This window comes from Oryctolagus cuniculus, chromosome 15, assembly GCF_964237555.1.
Source record: "Oryctolagus cuniculus chromosome 15, mOryCun1.1, whole genome shotgun sequence".
Taxonomy (NCBI): Eukaryota; Metazoa; Chordata; class Mammalia; order Lagomorpha; family Leporidae; genus Oryctolagus; species Oryctolagus cuniculus.
The window spans coordinates 23276372-23301305 of NC_091446.1; the positions used below are offsets into that span (position 1 = coordinate 23276372).

A 24934-nucleotide genomic window follows, 5' to 3' on the forward strand; every position below is an offset into this window, starting at 1 on the left:
TAAAGAATTTAAAAAGGATTTTTCTTTAAAGTTGAAAATTTAGGGGGATGGGGGAGTTTCAAAATACCTGTTTGCCTACATAGTTTACAGTTTTGTTCATAATTTTAGTTCTACATTATTAGGGTATTAGAGTATTTGTTGCTAAATAAATACCTACTGAGTGATAGAATGGCGTCCCAAAAATCTGATACATTTTTTGCTGTGTCACTAGCATTTAAAATCTCCCACTAAGTCTGGATTTCTTCACTTGTAAGAAATACCACTCTCTAGATAGTTTCTTAAAAAGTTTGAAAGAGGGAAAACAAACATGTAACCCCTTTAGCATAACTCCTGACCCAGAGGAGAAGTTGCTCTGGTTACTTGGGTATTAATGGTACTGCTGCTGCTATCAGTAGAGAAGTTCTAGGAAGAGACAGATCTGCCTGAGCCTCAGGGAACAGTCCACACCAGACCCAGGAAGTATTGGGAGAGCGTGACAGGAAAAGTACGGCAGCTCAACCCAGCAGGACTCTCGGAATGAGCACAGGGTGACAGCCAGGAGTGAGCGTGCTGTCTGGAAATAACAGAAGCCCTCCAGACACAAACTCACCCACAGCATCACACAGCTTTGTTTTGCTTTGGCAGGAGTGGGAAGGAAGCAGGTTTCAGTGGTCAAGGTATGGTAATGACCTGTTCTGTCTTCAAGTAATAGTCTGATTTTTGGCAACCTTTATAGTTCTAAAATCTAATAACCCTCATTATATAGAGAAGGCATCTGAAAGCTTGCTAAGAAAATGACCTTCGCACAGTCACACGGCTAGTTGAGCAGGGAGCTAGGGCTCAGAAGATCACTCCAGCAGAGATGGAGAACACCTGTATAACTATGTGACCGTCTGCTGCCCTGTGTGCTGGACACCAAGGTGACTGCCACTGCCTCCTCTGAGCCCTACTTATTTGCCGGTTCTTACCACTGGCTACTGTGTCAACCTGCCTACACCAAGTATTTTTTTATACAAGAATATTTATCAGAGTATGTTAAAAATTACTTTAAATTTTTTATTTGAAATTTATAAATAATTCTCTATGTTGATAAGGTGCAATGTTAAGTTTTAATCTGTAGTTACATAGTGCAATGAAGAGTGCAGGCTAGTTAGCAGATCCATCACCTCACATACCTTTTTTTTTCTGGTGAAAATATTTAAGTCTATTCTTTCAGCAATCTTGAAATGTAAACAATGCATTATTATTTATTATCATCACTAAGGCTCATTCCTCCTGCTTAACTGAAACTTTGCACCCTATGATTAATATCTTCCCTTTCCCCATCTACTGCCCAGCCCAAGCCTCTGGTAACCACTATCAAACTTTCTAGTCTGTGAATTCGACTTTTTAAGATTCCATGTCTAAGTGACTTCATGTGACATTGGCCTTCCTTGCCTGGCTTATTTCATTAGCATCACGTCCTTCAGGTTTATTCATGGTGTCACAAATGACAGGAGTTCTCCCTTTTAAAGGCTGGGTGATATTCTGCGGTGTGTATGTACCAGATTTCCTGTTACTGATCACCTGCTGATGGAAATACAAGTTGACTGCATATGTTGGCTACCGTGAGTAATGCTGCAATGAACATGGGTTCTCGCGTGTCTCTTTGAAACACTGATTTCAGTTCCTTTTGGATGTATACCCAGAAGCAGAAATGCTGAATCACATGGTAATCCTATTTTTAGGGTTTCAGAGGAACCTCCGCAGTGTTTTCTATAATGGCTGTACTAATTTGCACTCCCTCCAACAGTGCATAACTGTTCCCTTTTTCTGCACCCTTACCAGCACTTGTTATTTTAAGTCTTTTTGATACTAGCCATTCTAACATGCATGTGGTGATATCTCACTGTGGCTTTGATTTGCATTTCCTTGTGGGTATTGAATTATTTAGATCTTTATATATTTCATACTTAGCTTTTTATCAAATCTATGATTTTCAAATAGTTTGTCCTAATCTTTGATAGTCTATTTGCTTTCATTTCCTTTCCTCTGCAGAAGCTTTTTAATTTGATGCAATCCAATTTCATTTTGTTTTTGTTGCCTATACTTGTAGGGTCATATCTAAGAAATCTTTTCTCAGACCAGCGTTGTGAAATGTTTCCCCTGTTCTCTTCTAGTGTTTTTACACTTTCAAGCTTTATGTTTAAGGTTTTAACCCATATTGAGTTAATTTTTGTATATGAGGAACAAGTCCAATTTCATTCTGCTGTGGTTACATAGTTTTCCCAATATCATTTATTGAATATACTATCCTTTCTCATTGTGTGATCTTAGTAACTTTGTCAAAAACCAAGTGCTGGGGCCTGCGCCGTGGCACAGTGGTTAATCTTCTGCCTGCAGCTCTGGCATCTCATGTGGGTGCCGGTTCTAGTCCCGGCTGCTCCTCTTCCGATCCAGCTCTCTGCTGTGGCCTAGGAAAGCAGTAGAAGTGGCTCAAGTCCTTGAGCCCCTGCACCAAAATGGGAAACCAGGAAAAAGCCCCTGGCTCCTGGCTTTAGATCGGCGCAGCTCCAGCAGTTGCAGCCATCTGGGGAGTGAACCAGCGGAAGAAAGACCTTTCTCTCTGTCTCTCCCTCTCACTGTAGCTCTAACTCTCAAATAAAATAAATAAAAATCTTAAAAAAAACAAGTGCCCACACATGTGTGCGTTTATTTCTGGGCTCTCCATTCTATTCTCTTCATCAAGGCATTTGTTTTATACAAGTACCATGCTGTTTTGGTTACTATAACTTTTAATGCATTTTGAAGTCGGGCAGTGTGATGCATCAGTTTTGTTCTTCTTCTTTAAGATTACTTTGGTTGCTAGAGGTGTCTTGTGCTTCTACTTGAAAAAGAAAAAAAAAAAAACCTTGAAATACAGTCAGCAGTATTGGTGATTACAGAGGGAGAACTTAATTTACAACTAGAGCTAATATTTTATTTGAGCATAGTCTAGCCAGCCACCAGACTAAGCACATTTCAGGGCTAAGACCTTTGGTCTATATAGCCACCAGCAAGATGTCCATGATTTATGTTCATTTTGTCATTCAGAATGTGGAGAGACTGAGTGATCAGCTTAGGTGCACCAGGCTGCCAGGTCCTGGACCTTCACTGAAACTCTTGTTCTTTTGCTCAAAACCTGGCCATTTAAAGCAAGATTTCTTACTCTAGATTAACACAGGTTTTGGATGGATGGAAGTTGCATTTTTCAGAGCAGCAGCTCTTGCAAAGAGTGAGCGCGCTTGAAAGGAGCAATACAGTGTCCTAATTACCTGTGGTAAGGAAAACATCTGTGTAGGCAAGGTAATGAAATTAATTCTAACATCTAGCAGTTGCATACATTAATTGACATTAATTAATGCCAAATTACAGTATGCTTTCTGTGGAATCGCACCATACACTCACTAGAATTGAATGTGGAAAGAGTTCATCATGCTTAATGCTATTACAGCAAGCCCCTAGGGTAATAAGAGTGATTGGTCCCTCATTATGAAGTGCAGCCAGTTTCTTTCTGTTTGCCTTAAGAGTAGAAATGGAACAAACCAGGAACACTTTTCCATAGACAGGCTACTCCAAATTGATCAGTTCCTCTTCAACCTGAAGATTTCACTTGCAGCCCCTGTGAGTAAGAATTGGTTTGAAGACTTCCTGCAAAGGTTATTCTTGTGTCATCTAGTGCAACTCTAATTCTCAGCCCAAAGACTGGCCCATTGCACAGCTCGACCATTGTATGTAATAAAAGGAATAGAGGAAGATAGAACCTCAGAGGAATTAGAGACAGTTGGTTTCACAGACCCACTGGGACTCCCTGCCACTCAGCAAGCTGAGAGGTATTGGACTGGGAAATTGTACTCAAGTTGCCTGACTTGTCACATTACTGCATCTCCACTGTTGTTGACATTAGAAATAGATAGATATCTTCTTGTGCAGACATACATATGTAAATATATCTATATATAGATGGGTATATATATATATATGTAGTGTGAATTTCAGGTTCATAATATACATATTTTGGTAGCCTACTTTTAAAAAACTTTTATTTTGGAATAATTTTTGATAAACAGGAAAGTTTCTGGGAGGGTTCAGAGTACATAGACTCTATACCAAGCTTCTGATAATATAAACATTTTGGATAACTTTGGTGAATTTTTTAAAACTAACACAACCTATAGCTGTTCCACTCTTTAGTTATTTCTCTTTTCCTGGCCATTTTGTTTGTTCCAAGCTCTGTTTTTCTAAATATATTTATCTTCTAATTCCATTTTTCCATGAACTTCAAACATTTTTTTTTACTTAGAGAGAGAGAGATAGAGAGAGAGAGAGATGGAGACAGACACAGATTTAAAGAGCACCTATCCACTAGTTCACAACGAAACTACCAGAAATGACCAAATCTATAGGAGCTATGAAGCCAGGAGCCAGTAACCCAATCCAAGTTTTCTCACGTTGTGACAAGGACACAATTTCTTGAGCCATCACCTGTTGCTTCACAGGATCTGTATTGGCAAGGAAACTAGAATCAGGAGCCAGAGCCAGGAATTGAACCAGATTCTCCAATATGGAACATAGATGTTTTACTGCTACGTAAAACATCCACCGCCTTTAAGAAAACTATACCAATACTAGTGTCTATATATTTGCCAGATTATGATTTCCTTAGGTAAAATTCTAAGTAATTAATCTGAGATAAAAGTATCTGGATCCATAATGCCAAATCACTCAATGGAAATTATTAATTTGCTGGTGGCCTTGTTTTGTATTTTGGTGAGCCTCTTGATTTAGATGGAAACCAAAAATGCTTAACAAAATCTGACACCAAGCTTACAGTAGTTTTTCATGCAACTTACTGTAGTAGAAGTAAGTGAGCTATGCAAATGAAGTGTAAATCCCATATTGACATTTCTGCAAATCACTGTCACTTTGAGCTTCATTTTCTTTATCTGCAAAATCAATTGTTATATTATGTCTTGTTATAAATGTACTAAATAAAGTGAACATGCTGTAGAGTGCCTGGCACACAAATGTTCAACGAATACTGGTTTCTGTATTCCTTTATTTCCTCCCTAATTCCTTCACATTCATAATTGATACACAAATGAGTTATAAATATGAAAAGTATATGTTTATATTTCCACCTTATGTTTCTTTATGGATCTCTGAAGAGGAGATTGCAGTTGTAAGAAAGAAACTATTAGAAACCATTATAAATAAGACAAGAATGGTAGCCATCTGAAGTCTTCATTAAGTGCCATTCCTAGAAATGTAATGGGAGTTGCATTTGTAATATGAAACCAAAGATTTCTTTTTTCTTTTTTTTTTTTTTTTTTTTTGGACAGGCAGAGTTAGACAGTAAGAGAGAGAGAGACAGAGAGAAAGGTCTTCCTTTTTCTGTTGGCTCATCCCCGCAAGTGGCCGCTATGGCCGGCGCTGCGCCAATCCGAAGCCAGGAGCCAGGTGCTTACTCCTGGTCTCCCACGCGGGTGCAGGGCCCAATGACCTAGGCCATCCTCCGCTGCCTTCCCAGGCCAGCAGAGAGCTGGACTGGAAGAGGAGCAACCGGGACAGAATCCGGCGTCCCAACCAGATCTAGAACTCGGGGTGCCGGTGCTGCATGCAGAGGATTAGCCAAGTGAGCCACAGTGCTGGCCCAAAGATTCTTAATCAAGAACATTTATTAAATTTTCTTTAATCAATGGTTTTGTTCATGATCTCACATAGGAATCAGAGAGGTAGTGCAATGGCCCAATGATATCATCAGGGAACAGATCTTTTCCTTCTCTTTATCACACTCTGCAACTTCACTGAAAGACAGACTCTTGTAAAACATGAAGTCTAGGGCAATTCTAAGTATTGCATCGCAACAAAGTACCATATAGAGATAGAGGAGGGCCTGCATCCCATATCAGAGTGGCTGGTTTGAGTCTGGCTCCTTCACTTAACATCCAACTTGTCACTCATGTGCACCCTGAGAGACAGCAAATGATGGTCTAAGTACTTGGTTCCCTGCCTCACATGTGGGAGATCCAGGTGGAGTTCTGGGCTCCTGGCTTCAGCCTGGCCCAGCCCTGGCTGTTGTGAGCATATGGGGAGTGAACCGGGAAATGAAACACCTCTCTCCATTTGTCTATCTGTCTCTCACTTGAAAATAAATTTAAAAAGATATATTTCAATAAAGAAATGTGTTGTAATAGATGCTCGTTCATTGTCTACTGTGTGTAAGGTATTAGGATCCAGGGTACAGATTAAGGAAAAAAAAGGAAAGAAATAAAAAAGGAGGTACCCATTTTAATCGAGCTTGAATTCTAATCATGACAAGGTCGGAAATAGGTAATGAATAAGGTAATTCTATATTGGGATAAAATCCATAGAAGGAATTAACAGGATGGTGTGTTCTAGAGAGTACAGTGGAAGATCAGTAAGTTGAAATCCAGAACCATCTTTGTCTACAACCCAGAGAGAACCATTGTAGGCAGAGGGAATGCAAATGACAGATTTTGAAGGAAATTTGGCCAAGTCCTGAACGTGAAATAACCATGCTAGAGGTGGTTTGGGATGCTAACACAGCTTAGCATGGGTGGAGGGGCAAATTGTTGTAGGCAGTGGAGGGCTTGAATTTATTTTAAATGCAATGAGGCAGAGCGGTATTAAGTAAGGGAGTGACATAATCTGACTGGACAGAGGCCAGAATATTCATGGATGGAAAACAGAGACAGCCTCCCTGATACATTCTACTTCTAGCAATAGAGAACAAACCAATCTAAGAGCTATCATCACTATCATGATATTGTCTTTATTGGCTGGTGTACAGTCTCGGGTGAAATCCATGTCAGAGTTACATATTTACAAAATGACAGCAAAGCTTTTGGACTCTGTGTCCTTTCTAATTAAGAGTATAAGAAAAGCTTATATCATAATATAGTGTCTTATTGGAAGCAGCACTTCTGCCATGGGTTGAGAAATGGATTCATGTATGTGTGGTTCCCTATTTGTCTATCAAAGATCAGAGTTAGGGAAGGTAAAGAGCCTACTCATGAGAAAAAAAATGACTATAAAGTCACAAATATTACTGCCAGACTTTCAAAATATGTGTCTTTGACTAGAACAGGCTTTTTAGTACAGTAGGGTAGGTCATGACTTAGGGTGCCCACATCCTGTACTGGAATGCCTAGGTTTAAGTCCAGGTTCTGGTTCTTGATTCTAGCTTCCTGCTAATGTGCACCTTGGAGGCAGCAAGTGACAGTTGAAGTGCTGGAGTTCCTGCCACCCACTTGGGAGACCTGGATTGAGTTTCAGGTTCCAGGCCTGGTCTAGCCCTGCCTGGTGCAGGCATCTGGGGAGGGAACCAGAGGACAGAAGATCTGCCTCTGCCTCTGCCTCTGCCTCTGCCTCTGCCTCTGCCTCTGCCTCTCCCTCTCCTTCTCCCTCTCCCTGTTACTATGCTTTTCCAATAAACAAATAAAATTAAAAATTTTTTTGGTTGGGAAAATTAATGAACAAGACTTTAGTTTTCTAGAATGACAAGAGTTGGTGTGAGCATTGGGAGCTGATGGTGATAGCAAAGGACAATACTAGTGAGATTAATTTTAGCAGTAATGATAGCTATAATGTATTAAATACAGATTGTGAAGTTTGTTTGAAGACTTGGAGATAGCAAGGGAAGTTGAAAATATCCACTTTGACTCTAAAGCTCTGTGCAAGGGGACTTCAAATAGTTCATGAAAAAATGAATTCACAGATGTGTATTTTGGTGCAACTATTTTTTGGTGAGATCCACGTACAGCTTCTCATAAAAATCACTTCTCCTGAACTTCTTGAAGGCTCACTTGTGTGTATGCCCTCCCTAACCACCTGGTTTTTTTGATTTTTCAGATTCACAATACCTAACTTGTCGAATGCAGAACTGCACCGAGACCAACAAGAATAAACCTTTCCCAGGCTACATTGACCCAGACTCTTTGATTGTCCAGGATGATTATGTGTTTGTGCAGGTATGACACAGCCACTTCTACTGATCGTCTCAAAGCCATGCGTGTCTCCTACTTCTGTTCCTATCGCAGCTGCTTCTGCTGCTTACATTCCCCAAAAAGTGGATGAAGGAAAAACAGAAGTAAAAATAAAGTGTTCCCTTTTCAGCAAAGGAGCGTTACTGAGGATAGAAGATTCTGTACCAGTCGAATAGTAGTGAGTTGCTTCGGTCAGAGTCCGGAGGCCTTATAAACATGGGGTCATGGTGGCCTCGCTGAGTGTTAAGACTGTCTCAGAGGGTGCACAGTTCCACTCAGCCCCTTGCCTGCATTCCACAAAAGCTCCTGGGCACTGAGAGGCCTGAGCAGGTGTGGCGATCTGTGCTTATCAGGGCAGTAGTCAGATCAGCCTCCTCCCCGACACCGCCATGCAGAAGTGGTGAGGTGGCTACCGGTGTGGGGAGGCCCCTGCAAGAGAGAGGGGGAGCAGCCTCTGTTGTCCTACACCGACTGCAGTGGTAAAAGGACTTTGCCAGAGATGTGTTCAGCCAGGCGTTTTACCTCTAAAGAAGGGTGGGAAACAGCTTTTGAAGCTGAAGTTTCACAGATTCTTAAAAAGTACTGGGGAACGAGAATGCTTTGCTACTTCTCAACATTTAAGGAGAATTTTGCCTTGCTTGGACAGTGCATTTAAAATTTCTCACTGCTTTCCACTTTAAAAATGACAAAGGTGGAATCGTTAAGTAGCTGACATATACATATTCACTACAACTAAAACACACGTGATTGTATTATGTGGATCAGAAATTGCAGTTTACAATATGTAATCACGTGTTTTTGGAAAGCAAATTTTTCAAATGCCTGACATTAGCCTGTGTACTTTTAAATTGTTTCACATGTGGTTTTATATACACACATGCCTACCTCATTTCCATTTTCTTCAAGGAAATGAGTAATCAGTACTCTGATAATTTCAGTATCAAATTATCAAATGACATTCAAACAGTTGCAAGGGTTGGTTCTGTCTGTAATTCATTTCTCTATCCCAGGAATATTTTCTGGTTTCTAGTGACAGTTTATGTAAAATCCAGATATATGACTTACAAACAAGAATCAATTCAATAGTTGGAATTTCATATATTTTCTACCCATGCCACTATGAATATGATCTTGGAAGCCAGCGCTAGGGCTAAGTGGAGACCTGCTACCCAATGGGGAAGACTGTTTCATTCCAGTCATATCCCCAAGTGTCTGATAAACATTCACTGCAAGCATTTGTCTACATTCTGAGAAGGCAAGACTGCAGCTGATGGTGGGTGCCAAATATGCTACCAGAGATAGGCTGCTCAGGGGTGCTTTGCACAAAGGACAGTTCATACCTGAGACAGAGTAGTGGTAAGCCAGGTAGCAAAGTGTAATGAAGAGAAATAATGAGGAGAGAGTACACCTCGTAGGCCAGGCAGGCATCTCACGAAAGGGCTGAGAGCCCAGTCTGTATTCAGACTGGAGTTTTTATGGACATGACTAGGAGTCCCCTGTTCCTTCTCCCCTCCTCCCCCTTCTGGGAAATGGTGAGTAGGGGATTTCTGGATATAGAGTTCCAGAAAATCCTCCCAGGATGTGTTCAGCATGGGGTTATTGGACCTAATAGCCTCTGTGGTACAGGGCAGAGGAAAATCCCCAGCGGGAGGGCTTAACCCCATCTAACAGGGCTATAGCACAAGTGCAGTGACTTCAGGTATAAATGCTGGTCTGCTTTCAGGGCTTGTTTCCTCATTTTCTCTAAATATTCTCATTTTCTTCCACCCCTCTTCCACACCTAGGCTCATGTCTGCCTAGCTACCTTAGCATATCTGTGCTGGTTGAGAGTGGCTCCAAGGAGAGCGAATTGGCAGTACTACCCTTGACATCATGACTTGCATGTTGTCATGCCAAGGTGGAGACTGCTTCCTCTCACCTGCCCCCACCTACACCAGGTTTTGTTGGGCTGTATGTCATGGACAAAATCAGGGGAGTGGGCTCACACACTTGTTCTGGGAGTTGGAAAACAGGAGTAGATTTATAGCGGGACCCCGGTTTGGCTTTCCAACTAACATGCCGGCACTGCTGTGTATGGAACAAGTGCATAGTCATCAGTGTGATACCATTAAACTGGAACTCAGTGCCCAGAGTTGTACAGTTCTCATTCTGCCATTTTCTGATCTGGACCATTTCCTTGTGATGTGACATGAGGACTGTTTGTAGGATAATTGACTTGGAGCTGGGAGTTGGGCTGCTGATAGGCAATGAGCCAGTATTTCCGGAGGCTTATATCATTTGAAAAATAGTGGAGAATGTGTCTGGATTCTGAGACAGTTCATATTAAAGAATTGTGCTGTCATCCAGTGTGGTTGTATTTGGGCCCTCTGACCAACTCACATTCACTGTTGAAGTGAGTTTGAACTGAATACCAGTTGTTTATGCTTGTCTACTATAGGCATCTCTGTTGTTTTGTTGACAGCTACCCCTTGCACTCGGGGGACTGTTCTTGACCTGTGACCATTGCATTAGCTCCTCTCACTGTCTTGTTTTTCTGATCTAGTTGACATCAGGAGGAAGACCTCACTACTATGTGTCCTACCGAAGGAATGCTTTTGCCCAAATGAAACTTCCGAAATATGCTCTGCCCAAGGTATGGCCTGAGTCACATTCTGCATTTCACCATTTCCTTTGATTTCACATAGTCCACCCCCTCTGCAGGGGCCCTGTCAGGCTTTCATCGTTGTATATTACCTCTGTTTCTCCACTACTCTGCTGCTTTTTTTTTTTACCAGTCACATGATTCACCTTTATCTCTCAGCTCCCTCCCCCGTCAGTACCCCTCCTTCGTTTCTTCCTTTCTTTAGAATTCTTTCTGTAAGAGCATCCAAATAATCATTGTTTTGATTTTGCTTATCAATAGAAATGTTTACAAACCATATAAATTAGGTGTATATCAAGACAGAAAAAATATTTGAATTCATGGTCTATCAGTGCATCAGCAGGGATCTGTTTCTGTTACGTTATTATTGAGAATTGCTGCAGCAACATGGCTCTTTTTCTCGTTGGAGCTCACAAGGCTTGTTAGAGTCAGAGTTCTGAGTCACAGCTAATTAAAAAACAAAAACAAAAACAAAAACAAAAACTTCCCTAAAGACATAGGTTTTTGGAAGCAGCTGTAAAGGAAAAGTGAAAGATCCTCGCTGTTGGCATCCCTAGTTAAGTTTTGGGAAACACTGAAGGACTGCCTTAATATTGAGCGCCACCTAGTGGAGGTCAAGCTGACATGGGCGCTCAAAGCGGTGTATGTGGTGGTGTTGCCATTGTGGCATTTTTTTTTACTGTAAATTTTTTAAAATTTAACTCATACAAGTTTCATATATTTCAAATATGCAGATGTAGGAACATAGTGACACTTCCCCCCTACTCTCCCTCCTGCCCATGTTCCATCCCTCCTCCTCTTCACTCTCATATTCTCTTAATTTTTACAGAGATCTATTTTCAGTTTACTTAATGACCAGATATTTTAACCTAGTATTCCTTCATCTTAGAGCAAGGAAATATATATGGCTTGTAATAGAAGACTCTACAAGTTTAAAGAGAATTTTAGCTCAACTTTTCATTGAGCAAAAATAACGTGAAGAACTTTTTTGTTCTTTTTGGGGGCAGTTGTGTCTTTTTCTCTCGTATTTTCAGCCCTGACTTTGTAATATGCACTCTTGGAGCGACAACAGCTGGCTGACCAGGAAATTATATGATAGACATACACAAGATAGAGTCAATGGCAACAGACTGCTCTGGCTTCTCCAGACAGAATTCTCTATCTTGATTTTGAGTGTTACCCTTACCCTAACACAGTGAACGCCTCTTTCACCTCAGCCCATAAGAGGCAATAACATTCATAAAATTGAACTATTGACTCAAAGAATTCCATCTATCTTAGAAATCATTATTTTTAGATGCTAAAAGATTAATTACCAGTAATTTCCAAGGGCTGTATGTCCTGTAGCTGTGTCTACATACATTTAAATGCATTTTTCTCTTGATTTGGCTTAGGTTTTTTGTTTGTTTGCCTTTTGCCCAATAAAACAAGAATGTAACAGCATTGAAGTTGTACCTGAGATTTAAATTCTAGGAAGCCAGTATAAAAAAGGAAAACTGTTAAAATTCTCTTTGGTGAGCTCCTTGGAAGGTTTATGGGGAGATGAACACATTACCTTTGTAAATGTAACAGAGCTGGTATTTTCCCCATTGACCATTGAAATGAAGTAGTTGACTTGCAAGATTTGCACCTTTAAAAGCCAGAATTATACTCAGTGCAGTGAGATTCTCTTGTTCAAGATGTGTGTAGAAATTGAGACAAAATCAGGAATGAGCAGAATTGAGTGACGTCATGCTCACTTTTGAGTGAGTATACTCTTTAAGTGGAACAAGGCTTGGCCAAAAGCAAAAGCTGTTTGCGGCAGAGTTGAGGCTAGAACTCAAATCTTTTGACTTCCAAGCTAGTGTTTTTTATACTATGTATTTTTCCCTTCAAGGTAAATTAAAAACTTGTTATTAAACCATGCAGTTATTTCTATCCCACCCCAAATTTGAAATACTAGCAGGAGCTTCAATACAAAATGTCCCAGAACTGGTAGGCTAAATTCAATGAAGCTTTCATGGACCCATTGCTGGAGATTCGGGAAACAGATACTTTGCATTGCCTGTTCACAGCCATCACACAGATCACTGCTGACAGTTAGCCCAGTAGTATCTTGCCAATCTGGAAGGAACAATTTTACTTTGAACCTGAAATAGGGTGTCTGCTCCCCTTCCCCTGTTCTCCCAGATAAGTGCATTCCTTTACTCAGCTTCATGTGTGCTATAAAGGTGGGGGAGTCAGTGAATAATTTAGCTTGTTCTCATAAAACAGGAGCCAATCAAGCAAAAAATGGGATGTTTGGTCCAGGTTTATTATGAAGGCAATGAGATTCTTCATCACAATGCAATTACACCTACAAAGAGAAGCCCCAGCCTTGGGTGGTGTTGATCTGTAGTAAAGACATACATATTTCCTCGCCTTCTATCAGAGCAGAACTGCTGCAGCTGGACGTAAGCAAAAATTCGCGCCGGCCAAAGGAACTGGGACAAACATGTCAAATTTCTTTAACCATCCACTGCCATTGTTTCAGCTCTTGAAAGAAGAGTTATTCTGATCTGTGCCAAAAAAATTCATGAGATAGTGGTAAAGAATGACCAGGGAAGGTGATGGGTAAATTTTAATGTTACTGATGCCTCTGAGAGCATGTGGCACTCCAGACAGGGAGACGGAGTGACAGTCTTCCCTTTTGTAACTTACTTGGAGCTCATTCTGAGCTACTCAAGTGAGATAAATGAGGCAATACATATGAAAGTGCTTTGAGCATTTTGGAGGACAGCTACTCTATAAAAGCAAGGTAATATTATTATTAGTATGGATCTGGTTGTCTCCGTGGTAGAAGATCGATGGGCACAGGGATACCAGTGGTGCAGAGGCTGCCCAATTTACAGCAGATGACCCGGATTCTGGACCAGGATTTGTCACTAACTTGCTTTGAAACCTTGAGCTGCTTGGCCAATTTTTCTTTCTATCATTTTTCTTGAATAAGGAATTGATGTTCACAACAATATTTTTTCAGCAGTGTTTACTCGGAGTAAAATGTCCTTACTGATCCTTCTTGAAAATTTGGTTTAAGTTCTTAAAAAACCAACTCCATTCTGGGTTCATTCTATGTGACAGCAGCTCTGTAGGGTGTTAAGGGTTCTGGGATGTCCTATGGTCAAGAAAGCTCCTTAATTCAGAATTAATTAAAACAGTTAAGAAAGGACCTGGCTCCCCTTTTTAATTTATTGAATTCTAATAATGTTCTATAGAATAGACTTTAGCGAATTCTCTGATGGAGGATCTATAAAATTTCACATTTGCTAAAAATTTTTTGTGACTCAGTGAAAGCATTCGACATAAAGGAGAAGAAACATATTTTCCTGATAGAGGAAGAGGATTTAGGTAAGAAAAAATAAAATGTATTTAATTATGTCATTTGAAATATTTGGACATATTTATTTATTTATTTACTTGTTTATTTATTTATTTATTTGACAGGTAGAGTTATAGACAGTGAGAGAGAGAACCAGAGAGAAAGGTCTTCCTTCCGTCGGTTCACTCCACAAATGGCTGCTACGGCCGGAACTGCGCCAGTCCGACGCAAAGAGCCAGGTGCTTCTCCTGGTCTCCCATGCGGGTGCAGGGCCCAAGCACTTGGGCCATCCTCCACTGCCCTCCTGGGCCACAGCAGAGAGCTGGACTGGAAGAGGAGCAATCGGGACTAGAACCCGGCACCCATATGGGATGCTGGCGCCGCAAGTGGAGGATTAACCAAGTGAGCCACGGCACCAGCCCCTGGGACATATCATTTTTGAAAAGTCTGTTCAGAGCCGGTGCCGTGGCTCAATAGGGTAATCCTCCACCTTGCGGCGCTGGCACACAGGGTTCTAGTCCCGGTCAGGGTGCCGGATTCTGTCCCGGTTGCCCCTCTTCCAGGCCAGCTCTCTGCTGTGGCCAGGGAGTGCAGTGGAGGATGGCCCAAGTACTTGGGCCCTGCACCCCATGGGAGACCAGGATAAGTACCTGGCTCCTGCCATCGGATCAGCGCCGTGCACCAGCCGCAGCGCACCGGCCATGGTAGCCATTGGAGGGTGAACCAACGGCAAAAGGAAGACCTTTCTCTCTGTCTCTCTCTCTCACTGTCCACTCTGCCTGTCAAAAAAAAAAAAAAATGAAAAGTCTGTTCAATGAAGTTAGATTATAGGAGGAGAAAGAGAGACTGACTGTCAGCTCATATCTGGAGATAGCCATCTTTTCCATTATCATGATATATCCAGTTCTCTAAGTGACCCAGATTTACAAAAAAAAAAAAAAAAAAAAAAAAAAAGCTCAATGTGTCTGTATTTTAAGTTCCAAACCTATGAAATTAAGGTTTGTGTAAGGTGAGTTGGTGTAGGCGATTTACTTTAGTCTTCCAACCTAATGCTATTTAATCAAATATCTATTGAGAGGACACCAGAGGTTCGCTAGTGCAAAAATTTACTCCAAAGACACAAAGGTAGAAATGCATGAGCCAGGATAGTGTTGAAATATTAAACTTGAATTCAGGGATTATATTGCATCCGCTGATAAGGAAGAAGGTGAGATGGGTGTCTTAGATGTTTACATCCAAGGACCCAAAGATTGTCACAGGTTTGTGCCGGTCTCTATCTTTTGATGCTGTTTTCAGGATTGACTTCCTTTTGCCCCCGAGATACATCTCCAGCAGTTCTATAGATTGTAAGCAGTCAGAAAAAATTCTTGTTTTTACTGCTTACAAACTAATTAAAAGTGTGCCCCCCACCAATAGTTTCCTAGTTATTCTAGAAATATGTCTTATTCTTTTTGCTTGTGTTGCAGGCCCATCCCTGATTTGGTTACTGTTGCTAGGAACATTGAACATGCTGAATGTTAGGCATAAAAGCTCACTTCTGGTGTTGAGGGTAGAAAAAGTACCAGAAGAATTTGGATTGGATACAGGAAGAAAATAGGTCTTAAAGGGGTAAGGTTCTTTCTCAAAGAACATCAAGCTGTAATTATGAGAAGAAACATAAATAGACACTAGGCTGATATGAGCAGTAGCCAACTTCCATACTGAACCTTTGTTTGCATTATTAATAGCATGAAATTAATGGGTATGATTCATTCTGGGCCTCTCCGCTAGGAATTAATTCTATGAAAACATTACAAAACTCTAGAAAATGTCATGTGCAGACTGAATAAAGGTGAGAAACACAAGCCCTGTGGGAGACTTCTTCCTTTTGGAATCATAGGAGTTAACTGTGTTCAAGACTAAAGATGTGGGAGAGTCTTGTGTCTCTATTTCTAGATCAGAGTTAGAGCTGAATTGCTGATTGACTAATGGAGGGAGCATAGGTGTATATTAGAATGAGGAATTTTTAAGTTAGATAGAACTCCTCGGGATTGTTACTATGGAAGATTGTCAGATCTCCTGAAGTTCTTCAAGGATGCACTCGTGTCCATCCTGGGTGAACTGAGTTCTAAGCTACACAAAGGAAAAGAATCTTTCTAAATGATTCTTCTGCTTTGTTATTGTTTGCCGTTTTGTCAAAACCACTCTGAGGTTTTTGACCGTTTTTGAGATTTTTTTTTGCTTTGTTTTCTTTTTGTTTTGGAAATTACCCCATGTCTAACACTTTGGTCAAAGGGTAAAAGGCAGCCAAGAGTATATGAAAAATTATCTCCTAACAGCAAGCCTTGGTCTGAGACAGCAAGCTGTGGTCTGTGTTGGCCTCTACTTTTGTGGGGTTCTGAGTGGGAGGAGAAGGGATTTGGAATCTATCTCAAGGCGTCCTCTCTCTGTTACCACGCTACCATGCCCTGTTTCTGTCTTCCAGGAACACAGGGCTCTAACGGCATCAGTTATTCTTAAAATTGTCACCCTTCTTTACCTAAGGTTTCCTGCAGAGCATCGCAGTGCAGCTTTTAAATAAGCAGCCAAGTCCTGGGATAGTCACAACATGAGATCAGTGCTGGGGGATTCCTGGGTGAACATTTCCCTCCAGTGGGCTCAGTGGGGTCTGCTGAACCTTGCAGCAGAGCTTCGCAAGCTCCAGGATCCATACCAATCACTCAGGGATCTTACTAGAATTAAGATTTTCATTTGATAATAAAGGCCTGAAGTATTATGTGTCCAACAAGCTTTCAGGTGATGTCCATACTGGTGGTATAGACCACGTGGCGAGAAGCAGAGTTTGTTTTCTGGTTGTCTCTCCAGCTTTCCCTCATATGTGCCCACATAGGCCTTCTGGGTAAATACTATGTCTGTGGTTGGCAAATACATAAAAATGATTGATCCTTCACTGTCATAAATATTCAGGAAAATATTCTTTATCTGCTGAGTCAATTAGATTACAACTGAGCTATGCTTATCCCTCTTATTTTCCTCATGGCCTCTCTGCCTAATGCCTTAAGTGACACTTAACCAAATAATTATTATTTCTCACATATGCAAAAGGAAACTGTCTCCCATTAAAGTGCTTATTCTGATATTCCTTATTGGACTCCACACTCTTTGGATGCCTGTCAGGTTAATGTATAAAATTCTTCTTTGTTTCCTGTCTTGTGTCTTTTCTCAGGATATGCACGTCATCAGCACAGATGAGAACCAAGTGTTCGCAGCAGTTCAAGAGTGGAACCAGAACGACACATACAACCTCTACATCTCAGACACGCGTGGAGTCTACTTCACCCTGGCCTTGGAGAATGTCCAGAGCAGCAGGGGCCCCGAGGGGAATGTCATGATTGACCTCTATGAGGTATGTCACAAGGCGTACCTGGTCCCAAGTGACAGTGGTACTCACCCTGGCCAGTAAAGGGCCAATGTGGGCTGTTACACTGACGATTCTAATGTCGGTTCCTATGTGAACTCATTGCACGTGGGAGACAGGGAGAGATTTGCAGCACATTTTTAATTAGTTTGAACCCACAGAATATCTCTAAGACGGATTCTTTTCTGACCATATCTACAGGACATGAATCTCCAGAGAAATTGGAGTTTCTGGGAGACTGCCAGACAGTTAAAGGATTTTTTTTTTTTAATTTTATTTGACAAGTAGAGTTATAGACAGTGAGAGAGAGAAACAGAGAAAGGTCTTCCTTCCGTTGGTTCACCCCCCAAATGGCCGCTACGGCCGGTGCTGCGCCAATCCAAAGCCAGGAGCCAGGTGCCTCCTCCTGGTCTCCCATGCAGGTGCAGGGCCCAAGCACTTGGGCCATCCTCCACTGCCCTCCTGGGCCACAACAGAGAGCTGGACTGGAAGAGGGGCAACTGGAACTAGAACCCAGTGCCCACATAGGATGCCAACGCTGCAGGCGGAGGATTAACCAAGTGAGCCACAGTGCCAGCCCCTAGTTAAAGCATTTGAACAGGAGTGATCATGTGCGTTTTATATTTGAAAACAGCTTTTAAAGGTAGACAGGGTGTTATGTGAAGGGGTGGTAAACAGCATTCCCTTGCTCTCTCAGAAGAAAGAAGGAGAAAGGGGTTTATGGCCATTCCATAAGTAGTCACACCCTTTGGATGTGAAGACGACTCTAACTAAATAACCTCCCCTGGCTAATGATCTTTTCCCATAGGGACAGGGAGTGATGGCTTTTCTCCTAAATTGGAAAATTAAACCAATCAATAACAACATCAGTAACAACAAAAACAAAACGAAGTTTACCAGATTCCTCCTGTTCCTCAAAATTACCAGAATTCAAACTAAAACCATGTGTGGTGGATCATTCACCTTCCAGGACAAACACCAACTTTAATTGCTGCTGGAGGCACAGTTAGGTAGAAAGGAAGCTGTGATTTTGAGATAGATTTTAGCCATTTGTCAGTGTTGTCATGTGCCATGAAGGATTTAAAATGAGCCATTTAAAAACATATTCAGAATTTGGGAAGTGCAATCATACACCTATATTCTGTGTAAAAAAATCTAAAATGGATTCAGTTATGTGCAGACATAATGATTCCTCCATTTGGCTGAGTATGAAGTTCAAGAAGTCAGTTATATTCAGTGTAAAAGAATCAAATTTCACTTAGGAGATGTAAACCTGTTGTAATCCCTTTTAGAGCTTTCTATCTTCCTTCTCCTGGAGTTTGTCAGGATTTACTTCTAGCATTTAAACTTCTTGTCTAGTTAATGGCATGTTAGTAAACTTTATACCCAATTTGGAGTCCAAGTACTTGTAATGAAGACTACAACAGACTAGCATTGGCGCAGTTTGTATGTATATATTTAGAAAAATGTACTTCAAACTTTTTAATACTTTCACATATTTTCCCACTTCCTCTCTTGCCCATGTTTCAGATAAATATAGTATCATATATCTCACCCTCAAATTGAACATGCGTTTTAGAAAACATTTACATATTCTGATGATTTTGTTTCCAATTTATTTTAGATAAAATTTTATTTAATTTTTGATTCAGGCTGCATGGGTTTAAATCCTAGCTAGGAGACTGGCACTGTGGTGTAGCGGGTTAAGCCTCTGCCCGCAACACAGGCATCCCATCTGGGTACTGGTTTGAGTCCCAGCTGTTCCACTTCAGATCCAGCTCCCTGCTAATGTGCCTAGGAAAACACTGAAAGATGGCCCAAGTGCTTGGGCCCCTGTATCCTTATTGGAGACTCCGATGAAGCTTCTGTCTGCTAACTCTCATATGCCCCTGGCTGTTGTGGCCATTTGGGAAGTGAACCAATGGGTGGAAGTTCCCTCCTTCTCTCTCTCCATCTCTCTCTTTCTCTCTCTCTCTCTCTCTCCCCCCCTCTCCTTCCCTCCCTCTCTCCCTCCCTCCCATTCTTCTCCCTCCCTCCTCCCTCCCTCCTTACTCCCTCTTCACTCAGTCATTCACTCATTCTCTCTGGAACTCTACTTTTCAGATAAACAAATAAATCTTTTTTTATTCTTTTTTTTTTTTTTTGACAGGCAGAGTGGACAGTGAGAGAGAGAGAGAGAGAGAGAGAGAAAGGTCTTCCTTTTCTGTTGGTTCACCCCTGCAATGGCCGCTGCGGCCAGGAGCCAAGTGCTTCTCCTGGTCTCCCATGCAGGTGCAGGGCCCAAGGACTTGGGCCATCCTCCACTGCACTCCCGGGCCACAGCAGAGAGCTGGACTGGAAGAGGAGCAGCCGGGACAGAATCCGGTGCCCTGACCGGGACTAAAACTCAGGGTGCCAGCACTGCAGACAGAGGATTAGCCTATTAAGCCGCAGCGTCGGCCAAAACAAATAAATCTTTAAAAAAAAATCCTAGCTAGGTTACTTGTATATGTTCTTGAGAAAAGTTCAATATCATCTAAACTCTGATTTCCTGTTTTTAAATATGGAGATAAACATGGTACCTGCTGGATAGCATTTCTTTGAAAATGAAGTGAGTTTATCCTTATAAAGTGCTGAACACTATGCCTGAAATACAGCAATATCAACAAATTAAAGATAGCATAATTAATATAATGTTCTAGTGTGTCTAAGCACCAATGTATTATTCATATAGTCTTAAAATCTGCCCATGTGCAATACATTTCCGTTGTTTTAGATTTCTGCTTCTTTCCTTATTGCAGTTAGCCTTGCCATATGACATTCTCAACACCAATTCTTTGTCTTCTTATAAACAAGTGTAAATTGCCATATTTCTTTCCTCGTTTGTAACTTCCTTAAAAACGTTTAAACTTGATATATACTGCATTGAAATGCTATGCACTGCGTTGCCTTGATTCAGCACTTACCAATGAAGAAGCTGGCTCCCAGGATCTGGCTGATGTGAAGACAAAGCAGCTTCCCTGACTTAATGTTACCCTTTGCTTTCCTGAGCCTAATTCTGTCCTTGGTCTCTCAAAAACATTTTTGATTTTAGGTTGCTTTATTTCTTTACTGATTATCCTTGCCCCTCAATTCAACATGGAATGAATTCTCTGGATAAATTTTGTTTTCTGCCAAAAACAGAGATCATTTTAATTGGTCCCTAGATGATAGAAAAAATGACATATTTGGGCAAGAATGACTTTGCAGTGTTCTGTTATTTGCAACGATTTTCATGAATGCTTTCCTGAATTCAAACATCAGTAACAGATAAGGAGTGAGAAGAGGAAACAGGGTGACCTCTTTACATGGCAAACATCCCTTTGTTAATCCTGTCCCCGTTTGTATCTCTCTTGTGGTTGGCTACTTGTAGGAAACTGCTGGCGCTGTTTGTCATCACTCTGAGCAGTGGTGTGACTGCATTCTGGAAAGGTGTTCTGCATTCTGGGACTTTGTTTTGTTACCCTGACAGTTCATAGCAACTTGAATTGAAATTGATGTGATCAGAACGGCAGTGCCGTATCTGCTGATTACATAGATAGAAAGAATATTGGCTGACACAGAGCCTGGCACAAATTTTCCCTTAAATCTGATTGTTCTGGCTTGCAGGAATCTGAAAGCCATCCAGTAAGAATTTCCCAGTAGAATTGCAATGAATGATGAGAGCTTAGAGATAAACGAAAAGTAAGAAAATCCATAAATGAATTAATGAGAAGCAAGAATGAGCAGCACACAAGATGGGGGTGATTGTGATAAAATACTTGAAGGGCATGTCTGCTCACGTTTGGGGTGACTGAGGAGAATGACATTTGCTCTTTGCCTGCTTCTGCGTGCCAAATCCCTACTTTCTGCATTGCGTGCTCCTTAAGCTCTTTTAGTAGAGGCAAACTATATAATGTGTAAATGTGTAGATGTATCTCTGCCTCAAGGATAGGCATAGTTGACGGTCTTTGTGGGAAATGAAGAAGGAAGCATAATTCTTATTAAAAACCAACTGTTTTTTGAACACAACATTGAAAACTGGATACAAATATGATGCTGTCTACATTAGAGCCATACATGCATATGGGATATATGGGATGAGATGGCAAAATGTTGGAGACAAAGTATTTGGGGACTATCTCCCAAGGTGTATTTATTGAAATACTGGAATTTTCTCTCAGTGTTAGATGGTTATTGTACACAGACTCATTCCAGAGAGTCAAGAAATGCAAGGTAGGCAAGTTGGCTAAGGAGCAAAAGTACTAGAAATAGATTTTTTTGTTGATGAATATCGTAGTAATAATAACCAATATTTTGTATTTGATAAGTAGTAGCACCAAGATTGAAAGACACTGAAATACAGGATAAATAGTGTTGGACTTTGTACAGCGGTGACAGGGGCTAAAGTCATCACAAAGAGAATCAATAGTTGAGTGCTCTGGTTTACGTACTATTTATTTATTTATTTATTTATTTTTTAGAAGTTTATTTATCCATTTGAAAGTCAGAGATACACAGAGAGAGGAGAGGTAGAGAGAGAGAGGTCCTCCATCAGATGGCCCACCCCGCAATTGGCCGCAATGGCAGGAGCTGGGCTGATCCAAAGCCAGGAGCCAGGAGCCTCCTCCGGGTCTGCCATGCAGCTGCAGGGGCCCAAGGACCCGGGCCATACTCCACTGCCCTCCCAGGCCACAGCAGAGAGCTGGATTGGAAGTGGAGCAGCCAGGACCAGAACCAGTGCCTCAGGCCAGGGTGTCAACCCGCTGCACCACAGTGCCAGCCCCCTACATACTACTTTCTGAATCATGTCTTGAGTTACAGCTAAACTTTCCCAATCTTGTCTAGTGGATTAAATTGTGTAAGAAAAGCCTAAAAACAAGTGTCCTATAACTTTGTCATTTTTGAATAATGCAAATGTTCCAGAGGCTTCTTGTGGATTTGGGAACAGAAGACTGCATACCTGATGGGGACTAGAGCAGAAAAATGAAGAGCATGTCTGAGACATGATTCCTAGTGTAGTTGTGTGGTGCTGATGATAAGGAGTCTGACAGCTTTGGACAATATCTAACTTCCTTTGAGAAGGAAATATTAATTAATGATGAAGAATACTTTGGCTTAACAGACAATGACACAGAGTTGTATTGGGAGTGAAGCCACCTGGCTGACGAATTCATGATGCACAAGACTATGCATATAACATGAGTGAGCCATAGTCGGTATCGTGAAAGATCTGAGTAGTGGCCTTGGTATGTTCTGGTACACTCATAGTGGCCATTGCATGTTAGGAATGCCGCCAGATTCAGAAGGTGCAGAATGTGTATGTGGGCTTTATAAAAGATGTAACTAGTAACCAGTGCACATTCTGTTATGTACATGGTGTCTCCTTCAGAACATTATGAGTTCCCTCTCAATAGTTGTACAGATGTAACTTATGCCCTGATTTCCTAGGGAAAGACTTCCTCTTACAAGACAGTATATAAATTAGGAGTGAAATGCTCTCCCATCCAAGACATATTTGTTACAGGATATGGAATTTGCCATCTAATTACTGAAGACTACAGTTTCTAGAAGGCCAGTGATGTTTGATGAAGACAATGGTGAAGGAAGGAACGTGCAGACTTTTTTTGGTAAAAGGATTCTCTGATTTCAGAGGCACCCCTAGCTCCTTTTGAGTATATGGCTGTCCTTACTGGGATCATCTCTTTGGAAGGGAAAAATATTCCATTCTCAAAGCCCAAAGACATCATGGTCAAGAAGTTTCTCTTTCTTTGCACAATTACCTTATCTTTGTTCTCTTCAAATTTTGATAATTAAGGTTTATAATTTAAATCTGAGACTGAAAAGATGGGAACAATCATCTCCCCAACAACATCACAGGCAAAAATTCCTATACAAAAATCCCCTCAACTTAGCCTGTCCATGGAACATTTGAATGCTTTGTGCAAGAGAGAGCCATCTAGAGGAAACATGAAAAACCCAAGAGATGTATTTGAGTTCTTCCCTTAAATCATTGAAGACATTCAAATTCTTAGCACCTAGTACAGTCTAACTCTTAAAAATATCTGTTGGATCAAAGTAAGCTTGATTAGATATTTCAGTGTTAGGTCTTTTGTGTTTAGAAGAATGCACAATATGTAGTATCTTCCTCAAAATGTTTCTTTAATGAAATTGAATAAGTGTACCAAGAATGGATGAAATATGGTTTTCTGTCAGTATGGCATCCTAATATGCTGTTTTTCCTCAGGATATTATAGGATTAGATAGAAGACTGAAGAAATAGTACAGACCCAGTATTAAGCATGTGTACTCCGCAGCTAGACAGACTGACTTGGAATCCAGATCTAAGGTTCTCTACTAGAATTACCTTCTGCAAGTGATTGGTCACATCTCCGCTTTGCTTTCTTCCTCTGCACAATGAGGATAATACTGTCTCTTGCCTTTCAAGTGCGTGAATAGATTCATGCGATTATGCTTCCAAAAACATTTCTTGTTGTACCTGATAATTCATAAGTGCTCAGTCAATTTGGGTTACACATTCCGGTTTTCTATCTTCAAATGTAGGACTCTTACTACCTAGGTTATTAAAAATTAATGCAGCTATGGGTACAAAGTCACTTTACTATCATTAATTTTAAAGAAACAATATGATAGAGTGAGTGACTATCCAAAGGTTATATTAGAGTGAGAGACCGTAATGTAAAAGATTACAGGAGAAGATAAATTCAGATTAACTTGTAATAAGAAGTATAAGTAGTACTGGAGAAGCTTATGGGAAGATTATACCCATGTTGCTAAGAATGAAGATATAGGTATGTGGGCAAAAATGAAAAAAAGCAGATAAATATTGGAGACAGTTGTTATGAAAAGAGATTGGTTGCTGGGAAAGGGTCGTTGAGCCAGCTGGACCTTGAGGGGTGAACAGGTGGAGATGCATCGGGAGGTAGTCCACGGGAGGAAGTGGTCTCTATGGCAGAGAGCGACACCAGAGAAGGCGGTGCCTTGAGACCATTGTGTTGCTGTTATGCTTTCTGTTAGGCTTCAGGCTTGAGCTGGAGGTTCTTCATATCTAAATGCCAATCAACATGGTACCCTGCTTTCTTGTTGTTAACTAATAAGAAGTATCTACGGATCACCTTCTGGTAGCAAATTCTTTCATTTGAAAAACACAAAAGTAGCTTCCCAGCGGGCTGGTATTCTAAAAAATCGTAATGACGGTTTCAGAAGACAGACAAGACACCAGATCTTTCTACACAGGAAGAAAGACATCCAGCAGCAGGATATATTATTCCCATAGAAATAGCTTCCCTAGGAAATTCTGTGTCTGCGTGAAGGCTTTTCCCTATTCTTGCCATCCCTCAGCTCCACCCCATTCTGTAAATTATATGTGGTATATACACAGGGAGAAGTTCTCAGGTAACATTAACCCAGCTTCTCATGCTCAGAGGAACCCCAGACCTTACACTCACACACAGGCATTCACACATGCACACGTGTACATCCACACACTTTGGACACTAATGCTGCCTACTTGATATCCAAAGTTCTACAATGAA

At 41.0% G+C, this 24934-nt stretch overlaps 1 protein-coding gene across 7 annotated transcripts in view; it reads left to right on the top strand.

The window, feature by feature from the left end:
• Positions 1-24934, top strand: part of SORCS1 (sortilin related VPS10 domain containing receptor 1) — a 574197-nt gene that overhangs the window by 434224 nt on the left and 115039 nt on the right. For all 7 annotated transcript variants that reach the window (XM_070057266.1, XM_051824149.2, XM_051824151.2 and 4 more), the window contains exons 7-9: positions 7873-7991; positions 10549-10638; positions 17190-17369. In XM_070057266.1, coding sequence (XP_069913367.1) covers positions 7873-7991; positions 10549-10638; positions 17190-17369 — 389 coding nt within the window. The remainder of the gene's footprint in view (positions 1-7872; positions 7992-10548; positions 10639-17189; positions 17370-24934) is intronic.